We start from the raw sequence: 21,635 nt of genomic DNA, 5'->3' as shown, positions 1-21,635 counted from the left end.
TGTAATATCACCCAGGGTGACTCATTATCTGGCCTTTCTAGTTACACGTTAAGAATATTACTATATGAGCTTTTTTCCCCATCTTCGCAATATTTCAAAAATTTGCCCTAGAGCATCCCCGTCTGATGCTGAGATTATAATTCATGCGTTTGTTACTTTACTGTAATGTACTACTCTCCGGTTTCCCAAAGTCTTGCATCAAAAGCCTGCAGCTGGTACACAATGATGCAAAAGCTTAACTACGACAAGAAAGCTTGAATATATTACTCTGATTTTAGATGACCTGTCAGTTTAGGATATGTTTTTTTAAATTTCTGTTGGTATTATACAAAATTATGCATAGACCTGTCCCTACAAATCTTTGATTTAATTTCCCACTATGATCCTGCCCGGAGCCTTCCCTCAGAAAATGCTGGTCTACTAGTGATCCCAAGAGTCAAGAAAAGATCCGCAGGTTTGAGAGCGTTCTCCATTCGAGCCGCGCTGCTGTGAAATGCTCTTTCCCCTGTTATTCGATCTGCAACCTCAGTGGAACTGTTTAAATCTAGGCTTAAAACACACTTATATTCTATAGCTTGTGAATGACCTATGTTTCATGTTGACAATATCTGTATTGTTTGTTCATGCCCTTGCAACATCCATTGCAACTTGGTCATCCTGGAAGTGTCACGGTTGCCCATGCGCCTAATTGACCCCGCCCATTTGGCACCAGCTGCTGCTCGTTGACTGATTGGCTTCCCCCCCATTTGAGCTCAGTGCTCTCACTCACCCTTTGTCAGTCCGTCAACAAACCTCTGCACCCGCATGACATGTGTTTTGACTCTGTCCGGTATCCTGTTTGTGTATCCTGTCCGGTAGCGATCCTGTCTGTTTTGTCCTGTTTTGATATTGGTGTCCGGTCTCCAGTGTCTGGTATCGTCCTGTCTGTTATATGTCTCCGGTCTCCTATATCTGTTCTCAATCCTGTCAGTCCCGTTCTGTCCGGTATCGGCTTGTGTAACCTGTATCCATCTCGTTGGTCTCTTGCTTCCTGTTGTTCCACGCCAGATTGCAGTCTTTCTTCTTCCGCCCAACGATCGCAGAATCACTGACGTTTGGGTTAATGTGCATGACTTCCGCATTCCCGTAAAATAAAGCTTGTGTGAGAACCGTTACGCTTCTGGGTTCTCCTATTCCAGTTCTTGACAGGAAGGGGGATTACCTCATGTACGGTCCCTTCCCAAGGTTTCTTCACTTTCCTCATGTTGAGGTTTTTGAGTTTTTCCTGTAGGTTTTAGATCAGGGGATGGTGTTAGAATAGTCTGCACAGCCCTTTGAGACTTCTTGTGATTAATGGCTATACAAATAAACATGACTTGAATTAATAAGAAATTCCAACCAGTCAGTAGAGTCCCCCTTGAAGTCTTTCCTTTTATTAAATCTCATAGGTTACGGAAGCAGATCCATCAAAGAACAGTAACATGATTGGCTGATTCCCTCAATGACCTCATTTATTCAAAAATTCAACGTTTAAATTTGGTTTGTCTTTCCATCGTGCTTCAAATGTATTACAAAATAGTGTTTTCCTCAAGTGACTTGATCCAAATGTAGCCATGCAAAAGTCATCTTTTCAACCTAAGCACATTCAGGGCATAGACATGAATCGAAGAAAAAAAAAGCTGTACAGCATTTGAAAAGAAATTTTAATATATAATCAGTGACAATAAAATTCAAAGTTTCGCAACATATTTATAGCCCAAATCAAAATACTGTACATTCATGTACTACATCATAAAGAAAGAAGAACTACACGTTTTTACAGAATCTACATAAATCTTCCTTGTTGTATTTACATTCAGCAGTGGGTTCATAATAAAATCATTATTCCTATTACTTAATCGGCAGTGACAGTTCGTCCTGTTAGTCACGTTTGCGCCAGGCCAGATATCAGTCGCGTCTGACACGAGCCAGCTGCAAAACAAACATCTACAAAACGTCTGCCGAGCATCACAAGCCGGAGAAGTCCTTTACGATTTCCCTCTTTGTATATACAGCACGTACGTTGCATCATTTTATAAGGAAACATAAAATGTTGGCAACATCTTCCTGATGTCACTAGTAAAAATAAAACATTAATACAGTAGAACCCTGTGTTACGGTGTCCCTAGCTTACATTGAGCGTAACGTTATGATGTGAAATACAATGTTTTTTGACCCCTGTTTACGGCATTTTTCCCAACCTATAACATCCACATCATTTTTTTGCATGTGCGAAAACTTATAAAAACCATGTTTGTATGAATGTGAAAGGTATGTCTCTAAGATGCCTGTGTGCTCGTGGTTGACATCATACAAAATAGTGGTCTGCTATTGGTTTCTGACATAATGGTTTCATGAAGATGCTGAGATACCATACGCTGAACTGCCTCCCACGATGCCTTTCTCTTAGTTCAGAATCTTGTGCGCTTCATAAAGATGATTTTGTGCAATATAATTTTGTATATTTTTGTACTGTTTTTTTTTTAGAAATGGGTGTGTAGACTTGCAGCGATGCCAAAGGGAGAAGCAAAAGATAACCACGGATATAAAGCTTGCAATTATCACGAAATAAGTGTTGTTTCCAAGGATTATTACCGAGACCAAGCGACAAACAGCACAATTTTAACAGGGAGGTAAAACAATGAAAATAGTTTCAAAAACAGTTTTAATTGTAATCAGCTATCTCCTCCCCTCTGCGTCAACCCACTAACAGCTCCTTAACAGTTTAGGTCACGTCCTACCGAAGGTAAATAAAATAAAAACATTCCCTTATACAGTACAATGATCCCTCAGGGCTTGAGTTCCAAAATGAATCTGTGATAGGTGAAACCCATGAAGTAGTAACCTTTTTTTTTTTACAGTAATTATACAATTAAAAGCATTCATTGAAATCAAACAACAAAAATCTTTTTGCAGGCCCGATCATTCATATCACCAAATAAAAGTATATTGTGACATTTATTTAAATATGACAAACAACTACTATCTTCGGGACCAATCAAAATGCAGAATACAATGCACAATGCAAATCTGTGAAGTGGCAAAACCGAAAAAGTTAACTGCATTATAGCAGGGGATCACTGTTTAATCGTATACGCATATATTACATTTAAGTCATACTTACTATATGCTATTTTGTATTTTCATGTTTTTATCTGAGGGGTACAGGTGGTTTGGAATATGTTAATTAATTGCCATAGGTTTCTATCCATTTCATATAATAATTTTACTTAACAATCTCCACCTCAGACCAGAATATTGACGTATCCTGGGGGTCTCTTGTATGTAGGAGAGAAAATACACGAGTCAGCTGATACAAAAAATCTTTCTGAAGATAAAAAAATACACAGTTGAAGTACACCTCATTAATAACACAGGTGACGTCCAATCAAATAATGGTTTAAGGCAGAAGTCATGCAACTCTAAATCGTCATTGTCATTCACTTGCTTCAACATTCTTTTCAAGCTGTTTTAGACCATACGAGTGTGTGGCAGAATTTCTCATCGGTCGACGAAGCGTATTTTTGGGGAGTTGTTATAAAAGCTCAGCTTTGAAAATCGTAATCGTACGAGCATGCATGTATTGCATATTAAAACATGGCTTTTCAAGACATTTTCATTTTTGGTTTAAAGCAGGGGTCAGGAACCTATGGCTCTTTTCATGAGTACATCTGGCTCGGAGATAAAATGAGGCCTTTGCAATTTTCCTGATACTATGGCATTGGCCACCGTAAACCGGGCCAAGCCAAAGCAACACTGATATTACAGAGGTGTCAGTCCAGTATATATAGGGCACAGTCTAAACTACAATTTACAATCACGATATCAAACTAATATACCCCGTTTTGGATTTACATCGCTTAAAAGTCCTTTATTTGAAGATCTTAAAAACAATATATGTTCACTGTTGAGACACTTTATGATAAAAACCCACAGTACAAACTGTAAACACCCATACTTATAAACACCAGCAAAGCACCCAGAGCTATTTGAGTGAGAAGTAGAGATGGGTGGAGCTATGCACACATACAGTGCATCCGGAAAGTATTCACAGCGCTTCACTTTTTCCACATTTTGTTATGTTACAGCCTCATTCCAAATTGTATTAATTTAATCTCTTATCTCAAAATTCTACACAAAATACTCCATTATGACAATGTAAAAAAGTTTTGCTTTTTTTTTTTGCTTTTTTTGAATTTATTAATAATAGAAAACTAAGAAATCACATTTACATACGTATTCACAGCCTTTGCCATGAAGCTCAAAATTGAGCTCAGGTGCATCTTTTTTCCACTGATCATCCTTGAGATCTTTCTACAGCTTAATTGGAGTCCACCTGCAGTAAAATCAGTTGATTGGACATGATTTGGAAAGGCACACACCTGTCTATATAAGGTCCCACAGTTGAGTGTGCATGTCAGAGCACAAACACAAAGCATGAAGTCAAAAGAACTGTCTGTAGACCTGCGAGACAGGATTGTCTTGAGGCACAAATCTGGGGAAGGATACAGAAAAAATTCTGCTGCTTTGAAGGTCCCAATGAGCACAGTGGCCTCCATTATTCGTAAATGGAAGACATTTGGAACCACCAGGACTGGCCGGCCTTCTAAACTGAGCAATCGGGGAAGAGGGGCCTTAGTCAGGGAGGTGACCAAGAACCCGATGGTCACTCTGTCAGAGCTCCAGCGTTCCTCTGTGGAGAGAGGAGAGCCTTCCAGAAGGACAACCATCTCTGCAGCAATCCACCAATCAGGCCTGTATGGTAGAGTGGCCAGACGAAAGCCACTCCTTAGTAAAAGGAACATGGAAGCCCGTCTGGAATTTGCCAAAAAGCACCTGAATGACTCTCAGACCATGAGAAACAAAATTCTCTGGTCTGATGAGACAAAGATTGAACTCTTTGGTGTGAATGCCAGGCGCCATGTTTGGAGGAAACCAGGCACCGCTCATCACCAGGCCAATACCATCCCTACAGTGAAGCATGGTGGTGGCAGCATCATGCTGTGGGGATATTTTTTAGCAGCAGGACCTGGCAGACTAGTCAGGATAGAAGGAAAAATGAATTAAGTAATATATAGAGATATCCTGGATGAAAACCTGCTCCAGAGCGCTCTTGACCTCAGGCTGGGGCGAAGGTTCATTTTTCAGCAGGACAACGACCCAAAGCACACAGCCAAGATCTCAAAAGATTGGCTTCAGAACCACTCCGTGAATGTCCTGGAGTGGCCCAGCCAGAGTCCAGACTTGAATCCGATCGAACATCTCTGGAGAGATCTGAAAATGGCTGTGCACAAACGTCTCCCATCCAACCTGATTGAGCTTGAGACTTATTGCAAAGAAGAATGGGCAAAACTGCCTAAAGATAGGTGTGCTAAACTTGTGGGATCATATTCAAAAAGACTTGAGGATGTATTTGCTGCCAAAGGTGGATCAACAAAGTATTAAGCAAAGGCTGTGAATACTTATGTAAATGTGATTTCTTAGTTTTCTATTTTTAATAAATTCAAAAAAGGTTAAAAAAAACTTTTTCACATTGTCATAGTGGAGTATTTTGTGTAGAATTTTGAGATAAGATATTAAATTAATACAATTTGGAATGAGGCTGTAACATAACAAAATGTGGAAAAAGTGAAGCGCAGTAAATACTTTCCGCATGCACTGTAGTGGGAGCACTCACTTATCTCTAAATGTGTCAGTATCCTTTGCATTTGCAGTATTTTGTGACATTTTTACAAATGGACTTTGCTCACACCAAAATGAGCATCAACACTCTTAAGGTACAAATTTTACGCGGTATATTTATATTGATATGGGACAAAGGCTCTGGCATTATTGCAATTTCATAATTTTTTTTATCAAATCATCAAATGACACACAGTTCAATAATTTGCTCTTTTTTACAATTTACTGACAGCTTTGAAGGGTCTTACTAAGTTATTTTGTAAGTGAATACCAGGGATATGCTATTCTAGAATATAAGGATAAATATGTTTGCTTATTTCCAACTATGTTATGAACACAAACAACAACTAAATTACTATTTTGTCACCATCATGTGAAAAGATAATGAAACATAGCTTATTTATTTTGTCCTTTTTAGTTTTAACTTTACAAAATGTTTAAAACAGGGGATACGTTTTTGATACTGTTTAGCACAAAGGAATTGATATGTATTTGTAAAATAACAACCTGTTTTGTTATTACTATGTTGTTCCTATGTTCTAATTATATTAGCAGGTTGCAGGGAACTTTTTTTATATTAAATTAGTCTCAGTCAATCTGTTGGATCAAAATGACCCATCCCTGTTGAGTTATTTTCCTAGTTTAAAATGTTAACATAAAAAAAAAACCAAATAATTATTATAATTCTTTTTCCACCATTTTTTTCAGGTGTGGGTGTGTTTACTGAACAATAGATTTTAGCATTGCATAACAAAATGTTGATGTTTCCCTTTTTTTCTTTTTCTTTATAGTAAAGGATACAAACATTCTGTGTTACACCTATGTGGTTGAGTCTTAATAGTAAACACTTGAAAGAAAGAGTTCAGTGTGTATTATTCATTTATTTACCCTTAATTTCCATTATTTAGTTTGTATGGCTGTCTTGATTGATTCGTTTCAGAGAACTTAAAAGCTTTTTGCAACATGAACAATTTGTTTTTCAAATGGTGATTCCAACTAATGTTCGGGGTTTAAGGGACACCGTAATGTCTGACCACTAGATATAGCTATATTCTGTAGTGCAACTGAAAATGCTACAAAGCACAAGGAAGAATACAAAGGACAGAGACTCAAAAACACCAAAACTGCACTATTTTTCTTCTTATATTGTGCTCAACCTTTCAAAAACTTTTTAGGGGTACCATTAGCAGAAATGCGCCGGACAATTATGTCAGGTTCATCTTAGTGAGCCTCATGTTATGTAAAATGAATTCACATTTCTTGACCTTCAAGTATTTTTAACAGTGCATGTTTGTAAGATAATTCATGTATTTTTACTTCTCGTTCAAAAAAAAATATTATTTTTTGTTTAAAGAAGTAAGTTATTTTTTTACCACGCGGCGGCGTTAAATAATACTCAATGTCTCTTTAGAAAATTATTCTTCAGACTAATTGAATACAAAATCGCCGCTCTAGTCTGTGACTTTTATACCCAAAGAGCGTTTGTTACTACAAGACGTAGGTTTGGTGTTGGCATTCTTAGGGACATTTTTTTTAAGTACCGTATTTTCCACACTATAAGGCGCACCTAAAAGTCTTAATTTTTTTCAAAAGCTGACCATGTGCCTTATAATACAGCGCGCCTTATATATGGCTCAATATTAAATCGCAAGGTCTCGCAACTTACGCAACAGCCGCCGACTCGATTTTCCCCCGAACGTGGAGTAGTCCGCGGTGTATGCTGGGATTTATATACCGGCGTTTCATTGGCTAACCAATGTGTCAATCATCATTTGAATCGATCGCTATTGGCTAAAGTTATTCGGAGCCTCGGATAGGCTAGAGGGCCGAAACAAACCCTGCAATTGGCCGAAAAAGATGTGTCAATCATCCGTTAAATCGATCGCTATTGGCTGAAGTTATTCGGAGCCTCGGATAGGCTAGAGGGCCAAAACAAACCCTGCAATTGCCCGAAAAAGATGACTGAATAGCAAGCTTGCTAAACTACGCCATAAAGAAACATGTTTCATTAGTCTGTATTTGTAAACATTTTACTCTCCTGGATTTACTACACTCACGGTTGTAAGAAGACCATGATTGCGTATCATTATTGAACGTGAGAACTTAGGTGAGCTATGCGGCTTTATATTTTCCCGGTATCTTGTTTTAGAACGATCTTGATGTTGCTGTGATGAGTTGAGTGAATTAAACTCAATTCCAAGTGTTTATTGTCATATGCACAGTAAAGTTGCGAGGGAAAAATAAAATGGAAACTAAGGAATGGTTGGCATTTCTTGAATCCCAAGACTTTAACCTTCCGAATGATATTTGGAACGATGCATTTGAGTGACATCGTACAGACACCGCATCCGCATGTGTCTACGACACGTATTTGCTTCTTTGCAAGCTTTGGGAATGTTAAGGGGGTAATCAGTTTGACTGAATCATCTGACTGTTTTGTCGACGTTCCCATTGTAGCGCCTTATAATCCGCTGCGCCTTATCTATGGAATATATAGGACCAAAAACTATTTTTTTGGGGGTGCGCCCTATAACCCGGTGCGCCCTATAGTGCGGAAAATACGGTAATTGCATAATATTGGGCGGCAGTAGCTCAGTAGGTAGAGCGCTTGTCTTGGGGTCAAGGGATCCCAGTTCGAATCCCGGCTCGTCCGTGTTACATGTCGAAGTGTCCTTGGGTAAGACACTGAACCCCTAATACCCCCAATAAGCAGGTTAGCGCCTTACATGGCTGCAAGGCCACTATTGGGAAATGTGGAGCACATTGTAAAGCACTTTGGGAAGTCATTGACTTGAAAAGCACTATATAAATGCAGATCATTTCATTTCATTTCATATTGGTGGGGACAAAACGCTGATTGCTCAATATTGGTGAGGACACTTCCCCTCAGTCTATGCCAAAACTACACCCCTGGTTTGGTCTGTCACGGCGCAATCACTTGAAAGTTTTCTGCGTTTGTGACTTTATTCAGCTGCAAGGGAGACGACAACATCCCACCCCATGCGACCGCTCTCTCTCACACCAGCTCATCCACAACATCTGTTTTCGCTCACCAGGAAGTGTGTCTGTTTTTCACCGAGCCTCGCGCCAGGCAAAGCTCAGAACCTTCGCTGGCCTCGGTCCGGACTTGTCGGCTGGTTTTCTTATTCTCCACCCAGGAATTGTGAATGACGGTGCCGCCCGGCGAAGGGTCCACTTGCAGCAAAGACACGACTCTCTTATTAACTTTGGCCCGGAGAGCGCGCCGCAGTTTTTGTCGCGTAAAGGCGTAGAGCAGAGGGTGGCAGACAGTGGTGCCATACGCCAGTGCCAGGAACCACAAACGTACGCTGACCAGTAGTTCGGTTGGGCCAATGGCCAAGATGAGTACATTGATGACGGACAGGGGAGCCCAGCAACCAAAGAAAGTGGAGATAATGACGAGGGACATCCTGAAAACGCGGCGCTGGCGTTCTCGCCGGTCCCGGTGTCGCCGCACTGCCCGACGCAGGGCAATGATGGCGGACACAGAGGCCTGGACGGTAGCAGGAGAGGAAACTGGGACGAGCGGAGGGTGGTTAAGTGGCTTGTCGGTAGAACATTCTGGAATCCTGCCCTGGATCATCTTGAGCTTGGTTTTATTTTTAAGGGATTTCAACCTTGGGGTTTTCTTCATGTGGGTGCCGATTCGAAAATTTAAAGCCTTCAGGATACGGGTGTAGGTGAACAGCATGGCTGAGACGGTGGTGAAGAAAATCGGAACCTGCAGATAGAGCTGCAGCGATTAGTCAAAGTTGTCAACATAAATTGATAATGAAAATAGTCGACAATCAAATTCATTGTTGGCAGACACGTTTTTCCAGCAGGGAGAGGCCTCTCTAAATGAATATAACCTCTGCCAAGAGCCACGCATGCGCAATAGCATCTCTAGTCTGAAGCGGTAACATAAACATAGAGAAATGCGCACCAAAACTTCTGAACTTTGGGAGCATGCTAGCCTGGATACGGCCAATAAAAAGACTACCGGTACTTGCAAAGTTTGCCAAGCAGAGCTTTCTTATCATGGTGGTAGATAGGTGATGCACGAATATTTAAAGATCACATCGGACAGTTGAACGAAACAGAGTCTGACTCGCCTCAGTAAATTTTAAGTCATGTTCAAGGAAATACGGTTCTGATGACATGCATGGTATATTTTATAGGCGTACATTTTGCTAGCTTCAGTGTGATGCAAGACTGTGCCTAAAATAAGTATTTGAAATTATAAGCATGCAGTCCGAAGAACAAACATCAGTTATTAAAACTATTTGATGTCAAACTGTTGAGAATCCTTAAGAGTTTTTGTTACAGCAAATGACCTCTGAATGCACTTCACAAACTTGACTTTTTTTATTTACCGTTGTACTAGTCAAGTCAAGTCATTTTTTTTTTTACTGCTGCTGATGTGCCTCTTGGTTTGGAGGGATCAAAAAAATTGTTTACTCGATTATAATTTATTATTAATTTGCATGTCCCTAAAAATGGACAACTTAATTCATGGATTTATTTCTTTACTGACCAAACACAGTGATTTTACATTAGCATTTTTATTTCATTTTTGTACGAATCCGGAGCATGTTTAAAATGAAACCATTGACCCCATTTCTCTTGTGTTAATAATCATACTCGGGCATGTTTAAGGACTGTATTTCCCAAATCCATTCAACACGTGGACTGAGCAATTAGGGAAAAAACACTGGACTGTGTGTACAGTAAGATCAAACATCTAGTTGGATCCGCCCATCTCTGTCTGTCCCTCACCCCCTCATACACTCCCCTCCGGAGGAAAACAAAGCCTATACAACAAAGACAGTTAAAACATCTTCTTTGCTCCTTTATCTCTTTGTTTTCCTTATCCTCACTGTAAAATGTGGAACTGGAGTGCCACATCCAATTTCGTTGTCACAATATATCCCATGTTGTAACAATGACAATAAAGGTATATTCTATTCTATTCTATCCTATATTCCATCCGAATTTAATGAACATCATGCTAAGTTTAAGAAAAAAAAAATCATAATTATCTGATTATTTGACTAATTGTTTCAATAGTCGGTGACTAGTCTACTATCAAAATAGTTGTTTGTTGCATCCCTACCTGCAGAGTGAGGTGGTAGTACATTCCAAAACCGCAGTGGTCGTCCCTTCCGATGCACAGCAGGGTCCGGTTTCGCCACGGGGAGAGTCGATCTTCCAAAAGCGGGATGAAAAAAGCACCGACAGAGGCCAACCAGACGGCGACCAGGAGAAGCGCTGCCCGCCGTGCCGTCAGAAGGCGGTTAGCAGGCCGTACCGAGATATCGTAGCGGTCCAGGCTGATAACCAGAACGTTTGCGGCCGTGGCAACACCAGCGAAAGCCACAAAAGCTTCATGCATTTGGCACAAAGATCCTAGATTGAGCCCCGGCGGCATCAGCACCACGGTGAGCGTGACGGGTAGGCATATGGCGCACAATGCAGCGTCCAAAACGTGCAAGCTCACAGTCACCATATTGCTGACGGAATCCACCAAACTGGACTGGGAGCAATACAGCACCAGTACTGTCAGGTTGCTACCAAAACCCAAAACCATCTCCAGCAGGAGGAAGGCGGTGAAGGACACCTGGAATACAAGGGAGTGTGGGGCCCCGCCTCCTTGCCCCACCTTGTCAGTCTCCATGGCGACCCCTCAGGCTTTACATAGAGACCCCTTTCCAGCCTACGTCACCACCGAATCGCCATAGGATGCTCGCGCATTGTTGATCCAAAACAGCGGGAGTAACGATATGAATTTGTAAAGGGCGAGAGAAGATTAGTATGTTCAGTTGCGTTTTTAAGAGTCGCAATTTACAAAAACAACATGCAGAGCTGTTGTGTGTATGGGTGCACAAATAACAATTTTAAGGGATACAATTCTTTTATAAATAGGCCTTTTCAAAAGCACCATAGGCGCCGTATGAGGCTTCAAGCCATTAAAATACAACAGACTGGAATATCTGCGTTTGTGGTGCCCATTTCATACCTGTTAAGTAATTGTGGCAATCTGGTTTGGATTTACTTAAACGCTGAATGCCTTAGTAAGTTTAAGTATGATAAGTGTCTGGGAAATGGTAAGAGTTTGCTACCAATGCCTAATACAGACTACCGGCTCTAACAGATCTTTTATAATCCGAATATTTATAATAATAACATGACAGTACTATTAATGTATGTTTTATGTTGCCGGGCTAATAAAAGATTGGATTCAGCTGTTTTTGAGTGGTCAGCAGCTGTATTATCCAATTTAGCCGGGCAACCACATTAAAGCAGACCAGGCAAAAGCCGATGTTTAGCAATTTTGTTTGAACTGACAGGGGGGAGGCTTGACACAAAACCTAGCTACAAATACTCACATAGCCATAAAATACAATTGTGTAAATGTTCACGAAAATCGGTTCGGTCGGGATTTACATAGTAGTTTATATTAGATACATTACGATATTGTTAACGATATATATTATTGATTAGTTGTCGTAATCTTTATTAGTAATAATCTCACCAATGCAAACGATGTATTTAAGATGGGTGCAAGCCAAGGAAAGTTAATTCTTCAACAGTTTAACTTCAAAAGGTTAACTATTTTAGTATTTTACTCGTGATTCACCCGATGTGGACCGGTATTGTATATGCAGCGAAAAAGTCACACAGAAAAGCTCTACAAAGTGGCTCGCAAAATCCATGTGTCGCGCCAATCAAAAGAACCTTTTTGGGTTGTAGTTGACTTTTAATACTAAAATAAAAATCCCGCTATCTTGTTGCTTTGTGCTTTTTGGAGACGCTACTATCTACGATCCACAATCTTTTTATGTCAACGGTCTGGTATGAACTGCCATGATTTACGCCATTCTGCGCAGCTTACCTATGTCACCCTTGTTTACAAACACGGAAAGGGGTCTATAACACCCATTAGCCGCTTGAAAGAGTCTCGTTCTACACCATGCTGTGTTTCCATCATGCTGGGACAAACTGAGCTGGAGGGGGACACAGAACAAAGAAGTAATCAGGCCTAAAAGCAATCAACTGCCGTCTCGGTGGAGCAATAAAAAGTCAGCAATTGAGGTCAAATTGGTTATAAATTGAATGCTACATCGTCGGACGAAGCAAGGATTCAATTTTTTTAAATATTCATCAGATCTACTTTTACAAGATGCCCCGATTGTTTAAAAAAAAAAATCATCAGATAAACTAAAGTACTTTAAGTTTCATAATAAGTCACATTTTATATTCGACAAGACTTGTTATTACCAAAACTATATTTCAAGTTTGATTAATAGTATTTTGTTAAATTAATCCATCCATCCCTTTTCTGCGCCACTTATCCTCACTAGGGTCGCGGGGGGGGCTGAAGCCCATGCCAGCTGTCTTTGGGCAGTGAGCAGGGGACACCCTGACCTGGTTGCCAGCAAGTCGCAGGGCACACAGAGACTTGCCTCACTCGCCCTAAATAATACACCCTGGACCAACTTGGACCGGCCAATTAACCTGACTGCCATATTTTTTGGAATGTGGGAGGAAACCGGGTTTGCCCGGAGGAAACCCACGCAGGCACAGGGAGTACATGCAAACCCCGCACAGGTTGTTGATCAATCTGATTAACCAAAAATATTAATATAACAATTTATAGAAACTATAGTATAGTTTAGGTTAGGTGAGTGTAATTTCAGAAAATGTGCCAAAATATGAAGTGTTTTTTTTTAAACAAAAGATTCTAAACAAACAACAAAAATAAACAAAAGAATAAATACGATGCAAAAAACCAATAATAATAATAAAGAAAACACACATGTGGACTGAACCAATAGTGTGTATGTATATATATATATATATATATATATATATATATATATATACACATATATTATCTAAAAAAGAAAATAATTAAATCGAATGCCCCAAATACATATTTTGCACACTCAAATTTTGTTAAATGAGTTAATAAAAAAAAAAAGAATATACATATTTACGCAAACTAACAACTAATAAATAGAGCCCACAAATGTGGACTGAAAAAATTGATTCAAAATAAATATATTTTAAATAAGTAAGTTTCTGTTCTGATGTCAACACACCCTTATTATATTATAAAAATACATTCTTACTGTTTAGAAGCTGAAAATGTCAGAATTTGAAAAACTTTGATGCAGAAGGTATTTTACATTTAGTTGATCATTAAAATAGTTAATAATAATACTAATAATAATGAATTAATTGCCAATTAATACGTTGTAGTATCTCTTGTTAGTGGGTAATCTCCATGTATACAATATCTACCAAAGTAATTATTTTCAAACAACTTTATAGCAATCTAAGTGTAACAAAATATTGGGTGATGTGAAAATTGTCATTTTAGTTGTGCTATTATGTTATTTTTTAATGGGAAAAAAAATGAGTTTGTGTTTTTTTGTATAAATGGAGTTAGGCAGGTCTGCTTGTTCCTCATTCACACAATCCTAGATATCTTGGGACATCATCATCCATAAAGGACAAACAGTAAATGGAACAAAATTGACTAACCGATTATTCAGGGTGACGGGTTCACAAACTTACTGTCAATTATCTCTGTTGTAAACTGGAAGTCACTCTTTTTGTATCTTGTGGAGGTTGACATCAAAACCGTTTCATGTGGCGTTGCTATGACGACCTCAGTGACTGAAGGAGCGCTGTGCGGGAAATGGAAAGAAAAATCCTGCAACCCAAAAAAAGTCGATGAGAGTGGAAAAAATGGACCTAATTGGGTCTGAGGTTCAAAAACGGCCTCAGCGTTTAGGTTAAAAGATTTCTGTTACAAAACACTGTATATAACACTGCCAAAAAATGTAGCTATCAAAATTAGCAGAAACAGTTGCTCATTTTAGGTATAATGTTAGTTCAAAATATTGTAGTGCATTGAACGTTGGGTCAGCATTCTGTTTTGCATTGGAGGGAAGGGCCCTCCTTGACCTCCACCTTCCTCTCTTTCTCTCCTCCAGCTGGACTCCACAAGGTTAAAACAGTTCATATGATTTCACACACAAGCAGAACTTAACATACAAATGTACCTGTTTGCAAAGTCAGAAAATGATGAAACAATGCCAAACATGTGAATTCTATGTTTTAATTAAATTACAGTGATTTAACTAGTAGCAATTGCACGTGAGGTTTGGTGCTATCTGGCATGTGTGAAACAACAGAACATCCCAGGTTGTCTTGACAACCCCCGTAGGAGGACGGCCAGACCGTTTTATGGGGAAATTTGATCAAATTACAATAATGCCCAGTTGCCTTAAGTTATACCTGCAGGAATAATTAAGCCAATATTGTTTTTCTATTAAATGGTGCCAGCCAAGATCCCCACTATCTTTCTTTGTTATATTTTCTTATCCTTGTTTTGTGTTCAATTCAAGTTTCTTCTGTAGATAATTGATCGAAAACAACTCCATACATCCAAGACCGTCTGATTTAATTAAAGGTAGTTGAACTATCAAAAACAGTGTAAATAATTCGCATAAAGTTGTGTGTAGCCAACCCTTCAGATTAACTAAAAAGTTTCTCATCAGTTTTTCAGATAAAATTATCTAAAAACTAAAAAAGGCGAGACAAGTTTGAAAATAATAAACTCATTTATTATTAATTTCCGGTAATTGGTCGATCGATTATTTGTTCAAATAATTAATTGACCACACTGCGTATCTTGGTGCACTGAGTGAGCCCCTCTATAAAGCTTGGTATTTTGATCAACACACACAAAAAGAATAATTCTGTGCAGTCGTCATCTGTAAAAGGTTAGACATTTATTTTCTGGTGCAGAGAAATCCCCCCGCCCCTCCACAAGGAGCCACGCCACATATCGCTGTGCCATCAGACTCTGTAGACTGGAGTTTAAGTTATAAATATTTTTGTCATTTTAGTAAATGTTGTTCTGCTGAGAGGTAGAGAATTAACAACCAATGCCTTTGAAGAAGATGACATGTTTGGCAGCCATCTTGCAACTACTGAATCAAGAATAACCTTTTGCAAAGGTAGCTTGTCTTGGTGAAGCTTTAAGCACTTAAGGCCATTTAACTTCTACAGCCAAATCCTGTGATTCTTTGACCTTCTTCCCCACTGTTTTCTCCTCTAGCCACTAATTTGGCCACTTTGTTGCAGGCTATGGCTCTACACGGTAGCCGCTATTGTTATTCTTAGCTGCTCCTGCTTCATTCTTCGGGGTCACTTTCATTCCACAGCTGAGCCCTACATGTGATGGTAGCAGAGTGCTGCCATTCAGGATTTTTTCCCCCACAATTACCTTTTTTAGCCACTCATATTAGCTGCTTGGTTGCAAGCTATTGATTGCCACCAGCCATTATGTGATGGTTAAACGTTTTGGATACGTTTCAGGATACAACGACCTCTTGTGGTGAATTATTACCAACTTGTCCCTTTAAAAATTAGAAAACTTAAATTCAGTAAGAAAAATGTTCTTCAAAGATTTGATTCTTTGCTTTGCACACTTCACTTCTGATTTAATGGTCCCGTTTCAAGGGTTATCTAAAATCTTTCTGTTCTGTATTGACGAGCACCAGAATAAAGACAATCTAAGCCAAAGGCATTTACTGATTACTGATGACAAGGTTGGCGCTTTAAACAAATCAATCGGACAGACGTGAAAGAAAACCACACTTTTATCCAGCTACAACCACTGATGAGAAACAAGCATTGAAAAGCGTTTAAGAGCCGCATGAAGGAGGTGCCCAACAGTGAACTCGTTAGGTTGCCACGGCAGCCGCTAAACGTTACTGAGAAAACATCTGTTTGTAAACAGGAAATATTTTCTAATTATGACCTCAAGAAAATCCCATAAAAATGACTTTTTAATGCATTTTTTCTCCTTGGTCCCAGTAGGATAAAACGGAAGTCCCTTATGAGCTCACTTGTCCTGATTATTTTGAAAGGCAAACCATCCTAGCATCAATAAAACAGCAATAACAATGTTCAATTTGTAATGAAAACTTGAAGCACAAAAAAGCAGTAAGTGATAAACAAATGCCAGTTTTTACAGAAAATAGTTAAAAGGGGCATGTTGGATTTGCACTTTGTTTAATAAAGAAATAAATAAACCACCAATATAATTGCAAATTGATTGCAAACACATAAATCAAATTCTTCCAATTAATGATGCTTTTAGTTTTTAAGAAGTAATTTTCTTTTATTTTTTTAAACTTGAATTCACCGTCAGCCCGGGATAATCCATTGATGTCTATATCCGTCATTGGCACTCAAGAAGTGCCATCAGGTATGGAAAAGTAACAATACTCAAATCCTTCATTGATTGCGGTAAATGGGGATCAGAACCCCAAAAATTCGCGAAAATCCACAAAGTAGCCCCAACTCGCAACACTAGTCAACTTGGAGATAATAGATATTTTAGGTGGAAAGAACTTGCAGCATGACAAATTTGTTCTCTCGATCCCTGCTCTCACTAATGGTCTGCATTTATATAGCGCTTTTCAAGTCAATGAAGACTTCCCAAAGCGCTTTAAAATGTGTTCCATGCTTTTCCATTTTACACACTAACTAACCGATAGCAGAGTCAGCCATGCAAGGCAACTACCTGCTATTGGGGGCATTAAGGATTCAGTGTCTTGCCCAAGGACACTTCAACATATAACACACAGGAGCCGGGAATCGAACCTGCGACCTCTTGATCCCGAGATGAGCACTTACCTGAGCCAATGCCGCCCCAACTGGGGGATAATGGATTGCAACCAAAACAGTGCAGTTCACATCAGGCGATACACAATGGCACAGTTCAGCGACCGAACTGAGAAAAAAAAGGGCAATCTGCCGACCACTACTCTCACTAGTCTATAGGGGTTAACGGATTGTGGCCACAACCATGCATTTTATTTTAGGAGAGCCAGAACGGCAAGCGTATCGACAAATGTGCTTGCTGGCGGTCGTTCGCAGCAATATGGGATTGTAGATAATGGGTCACTACCGCGCGAGTTTAGTTCACTTTTTGGTGGATAGAACGGCAAATAAAAATAACCGCCAGGACTGACAAAAAGGCACTCTGCCTGTCCCAGGTTTCGGCATAATATGATAAGGGATAACATTTTATGGCCGCTTTTTGGTGGACTGACTGGCAAAAAAGATTGCAGGCTCAAAAAAAAGTGCGCGCTGCCAATCCCCCATTGCAGGAATATGTGATCGGTGATAACATATCTGGCCCCACAGGAGCAGTTCACCTTTCGGTGGATAGAACTGCAAAGAAGAGCCGACAAACTGACAAAAATGTGTTCTGGTGGCTCCAGCTTGCAGAAATATGAGGTCGGGGATTATGGACCGCAGATTTTTTTTTCAACCTGCGATGCACTGAGGCTACGAAATACAAAGCGCAATGTAGTAGAGCATTTAGATATTTTGAAAAATTTGAATAATGGTACAGTTTTAATTTTGTTGTTTTATAAAAATACAAGGGTGCTATTTAGCAAAATAAAAAAGACAAGAGAAGCTTCAGTTTTTCATTTTACAGTCAAAGAATGCTAATCACTGAGGACCGAACAAATAGAAAGCACGGCATGCAAAAGACTGCCAAGTGAGGGGGCGGCGGCCAACACAAGAAAGGATCTAAGTACGCACAACATGTTCTCTCTTCTTCAGCACATTTGTGTGGAAATAGGCTCCCTATCTAGACGTCAAGCTGTTATTAAAGCGTTCCCTCCAAAGTCTGCGCACCAGGACGGAGATGATTGTCATGTCCGAGCATAACATTTACTTGCTGCGCCTGTGGACACCTACTGAGCGCAATTGCAGGTATAAAACGAACGCAGCGAGGACGATGGGATGGTTTCATTCGTGCAGAGTACATTAGAGGCTTGCAAATGTCAAGGATAGTTCGTGCAAGGTAAAACAAACAGAATACATAATCCCCCACAGGGGGGGACACTCAGCAGGACATCTGCTTTTAGGACACTTGATGTAGAGAGGACCATGGTCCGTTTTGTTAGTTAGATACTGTATTTATGAGAAATTAATCAAAACAATGTGAATTGTCTTTTTCATAAGGGATGCTTGATAATAACAAGGAAAGTATGATGTCGCTGTTATCGGCCCAATAAAAAAACATACTCGATTATTAGTCACTTAGTTACCTGGCCTAAATTACTTGTTAGAAAGATTTTAAGCATTTACTGTGTGTTCCTGATTCCAATGCGTCTTGATTTTCTTTAGAAGCAGCAGCACGAGGTGGTCGTATCTCCTTTTTACCTCTTCATAATAAGCTCAATGCACTGCACTATTCGTCATATTTATGCTCCTCATTAGAATTGGTTTACATGTTCTATAGAAGCAGTAGCACAACTTGGTCGTGTCTCCTTTCTACCACCTAATATGTGCACAAGGCACAGACCAGACTGTCCAAAATCAGTGTGCAGGCTGTTTTGACTACATGCCTTATAAACTTTAGTTTAGTGACTTTTGTATTGTTTCTAGAATGTTTCTTTTTTTATTGTCAAACTCCTGCATGTGTTTGTGTGTGAACGCTGATTTAATAAATAGACAGCTCCCCTAGCAGGTCTACAAACAAGCATCTAAATCGTGAAATAATGTGTTCCTTGTGTTTTATTTATTTTTTTGCTAAATATAACATGCAGTTAAAAAAAGTTATCAGATATCAGTCTCAGAGATAATATTTTATCGGTACCAGTGGGAATAAAACAGTTATTGTGCATCCTTATTTAAAGGATGATTCAAAAACAATAACTATTGGTTAAAGGATACATATCCTCTAATTTTCAGCCCTTTACACTAAAACATGGCATGATTCGATTATATTCAACCAAACAGCTCTTAATTTCAAAAGCCATAACCTTTAATGGTGAATAAATAGTAAATATTTGTAAAAGTATTGCTCATATAAAGGATTTCTGATTTATTTTTTAACTGATCAACTATGACCTGTGAAGTCAGTTTACCAAAAACAGCATGTTTAATTTTGATTCAACCCAGCAATTAAGAAAATCAACGATTACTTTAGAAGCTACATTTCTGAAGAGTTTAGGGTTTTTCATCGAAAAGTTGATTAACTTGATGATTGATTAGTTATCGTTAAATCGATTTATTGTATCACCGCTTTCTTGGAGGTGAGCTTTGATTGTTTCCTCAGCAACTGTGATATCATACTCAAGCAACAGCAAGTAGCAAAAAAAAATTCAATTAAAAAAAGGTATTGTACATATTAAACCATGTTCCACAAATGCAATCAAACGAAAACATCTAAAAATAGATTTTAAAAAAAAAATCACTCCTCTGCAAATATTGTGTCCTCACACAGCGGCAGCTCCTTTAATTATTTTCTAATAAAATATTTAATTGATGTTCTGTGCTGTTCTGCCAGAGTAATATCATATTCATTGTTCTGCAACACACACACAAATGACTCCCTTGAGTCAATTTGCATAACATCACGAGACACAATAATAGAGTGCTATGAAAAATTATTGCTTTTGATTTCAAAATTGAAAAACATTATAAAAATAAAAAAATCCATATTTTGACGTTTTCCTCAATGAATTAAAAAAGAAACATCTTAAATCAGCTAAGTTATCTGAAATGGCAGATGATTGTGTGTATTCAATGTATTTTTTTACCATTTTATTTTATTTTACTAGAATTAAAAAAAGTAGTAGTATGGTTCCATATTTTATAAGAGGCTATTTAAAAAGGTAGACTAGTAAAACTTAAATGTATTATTATACATAAAGAAAAGTAATACTTAAAACAGGCAACAGCTTCTGTTAAACATATACACAATTTCCTGACTTCTGTAAATTTGGGTTTAGTAAAATAAATCAATATTTCTGATTTCTAATAAACACACATTTTATTTCAATCGACCTTAAATCAGACAACCAGCCTACACACAAAACATTACCAAACTATAAAATGTCTACGAAATATGACTTTGTTTATTCCCTTACTCAGTAAGGCTTACTGTGTCGAGTAATCCCGTGAGAGTTTGGGAGAAATCCAAAACCTGAAGCGTGTGAATGTGTCAAGACACACTCCCACGTATGCAAAAGCGCCCACGGACTAAGTTTAGCAAATCGATATTGCACATACAGTATAAGTTCTGAATAATAATTCAAAAGTTGCAATCTTTCAATGAAAAACATTTTTAAAAGATTCAGGTGCACTCGTACCTCGGAGCGGCACGCTCAGCTGCAAAGTCTCCAGTTTTCCCGAGCACATGTCTAGCTGAAGAAGTTTCACCGGTGGAAAAGATCCATGTGCAGCTTACTTGATGTTGGCTCGTTCCGACAGCCGGATTCGCTCTCCTGATGGATGCATGCTGCACAGAGAGAAAACACGGAGTAAGAAGGGGGAGAGGCTTTTGAGGACCTCCAACATCATCGTCAGTCACACAAGCTCACGTCTCAAGTTGAAAAATAGAGGGATGCATTTGAAAGAGCTGATATGCATTTGCTGATAATCTGTTTGACAATTTACTGCATTCATGTTAATGAGGACGTATTTAATTATAGGGGAGGGAGAGGTCATTCAACTTGCATATACAGTATTTGCTCTTTTTATGCCTTAGAGACAAGCAGCTTAGCAGACATTGATATATTTTCTTTGCTTTCATTCTGTTTTCAATTGATTGCTCTCAATCTTTCATCAAACACAATTTAGAATTTAAAAAATGCAGGGACAAAGTGTTTAAGAACAAGCCTCTTTAAAAAATGCTTAAGGTATGAAAAGCATGTTTGAATATATTTATGACGTTTAAAAGATTGTTAACATTTAATCTCAACTCTGATAATGCCCAAATTAAATGGCTAAAAATGAAAAAAAAAATGCTTTTACAAATTTTGACACATTTAGGCTTCCATATTGCACTTCTGAGATTGATGTGTTCAGGAAGAGCAATTTGTTTA

At 38.8% G+C, this 21,635-nt stretch overlaps 1 protein-coding gene across 1 annotated transcript; it reads right to left on the bottom strand.

Annotated features, from left to right (window-relative positions):
• Positions 1-1,663: 1,663 nt before the first annotated feature.
• LOC148364582 (G protein-coupled receptor 22-like) lies at positions 1,664-21,041 on the bottom strand. Its single transcript, XM_088338727.1, has 4 exons — positions 20,901-21,041; positions 14,284-14,422; positions 10,817-12,707; positions 1,664-9,442 (listed from the first exon to the last, which is right to left on the bottom strand). The coding sequence occupies exons 3-4, from the start codon at positions 11,375-11,377 to the stop codon at positions 8,750-8,752; spliced, it is 1,254 nt and encodes a 417-aa protein (XP_088194853.1). The 5' UTR covers positions 11,378-12,707; positions 14,284-14,422; positions 20,901-21,041; the 3' UTR covers positions 1,664-8,749.
• Positions 21,042-21,635: the final 594 nt, after the last annotated feature.

Source organism: Urocampus carinirostris, chromosome 6 (genome assembly GCF_059441175.1).
Source record: "Urocampus carinirostris isolate Australia breed hairy pipefish chromosome 6, RoL_Ucar_1.0, whole genome shotgun sequence".
Taxonomy (NCBI): Eukaryota; Metazoa; Chordata; class Actinopteri; order Syngnathiformes; family Syngnathidae; genus Urocampus; species Urocampus carinirostris.
Note: the sequence above shows the minus strand (reverse complement) of the source record. Positions and strands in the feature narration are given on the sequence as shown.

Coding starts and splice junctions, on each gene's coding strand:
- LOC148364582 (XM_088338727.1), bottom strand. CDS start 11,377: ATGGAGACTGACAAGGTGGGGCAAGGAGGCGGGGCCCCACACTCCCTT. Junction 9,443..10,816: donor ACTACCACCTCACTCTGCAG/GTAGGGATGCAA, acceptor CTCTATCTGCAG/GTTCCGATTTTCTTCACCAC.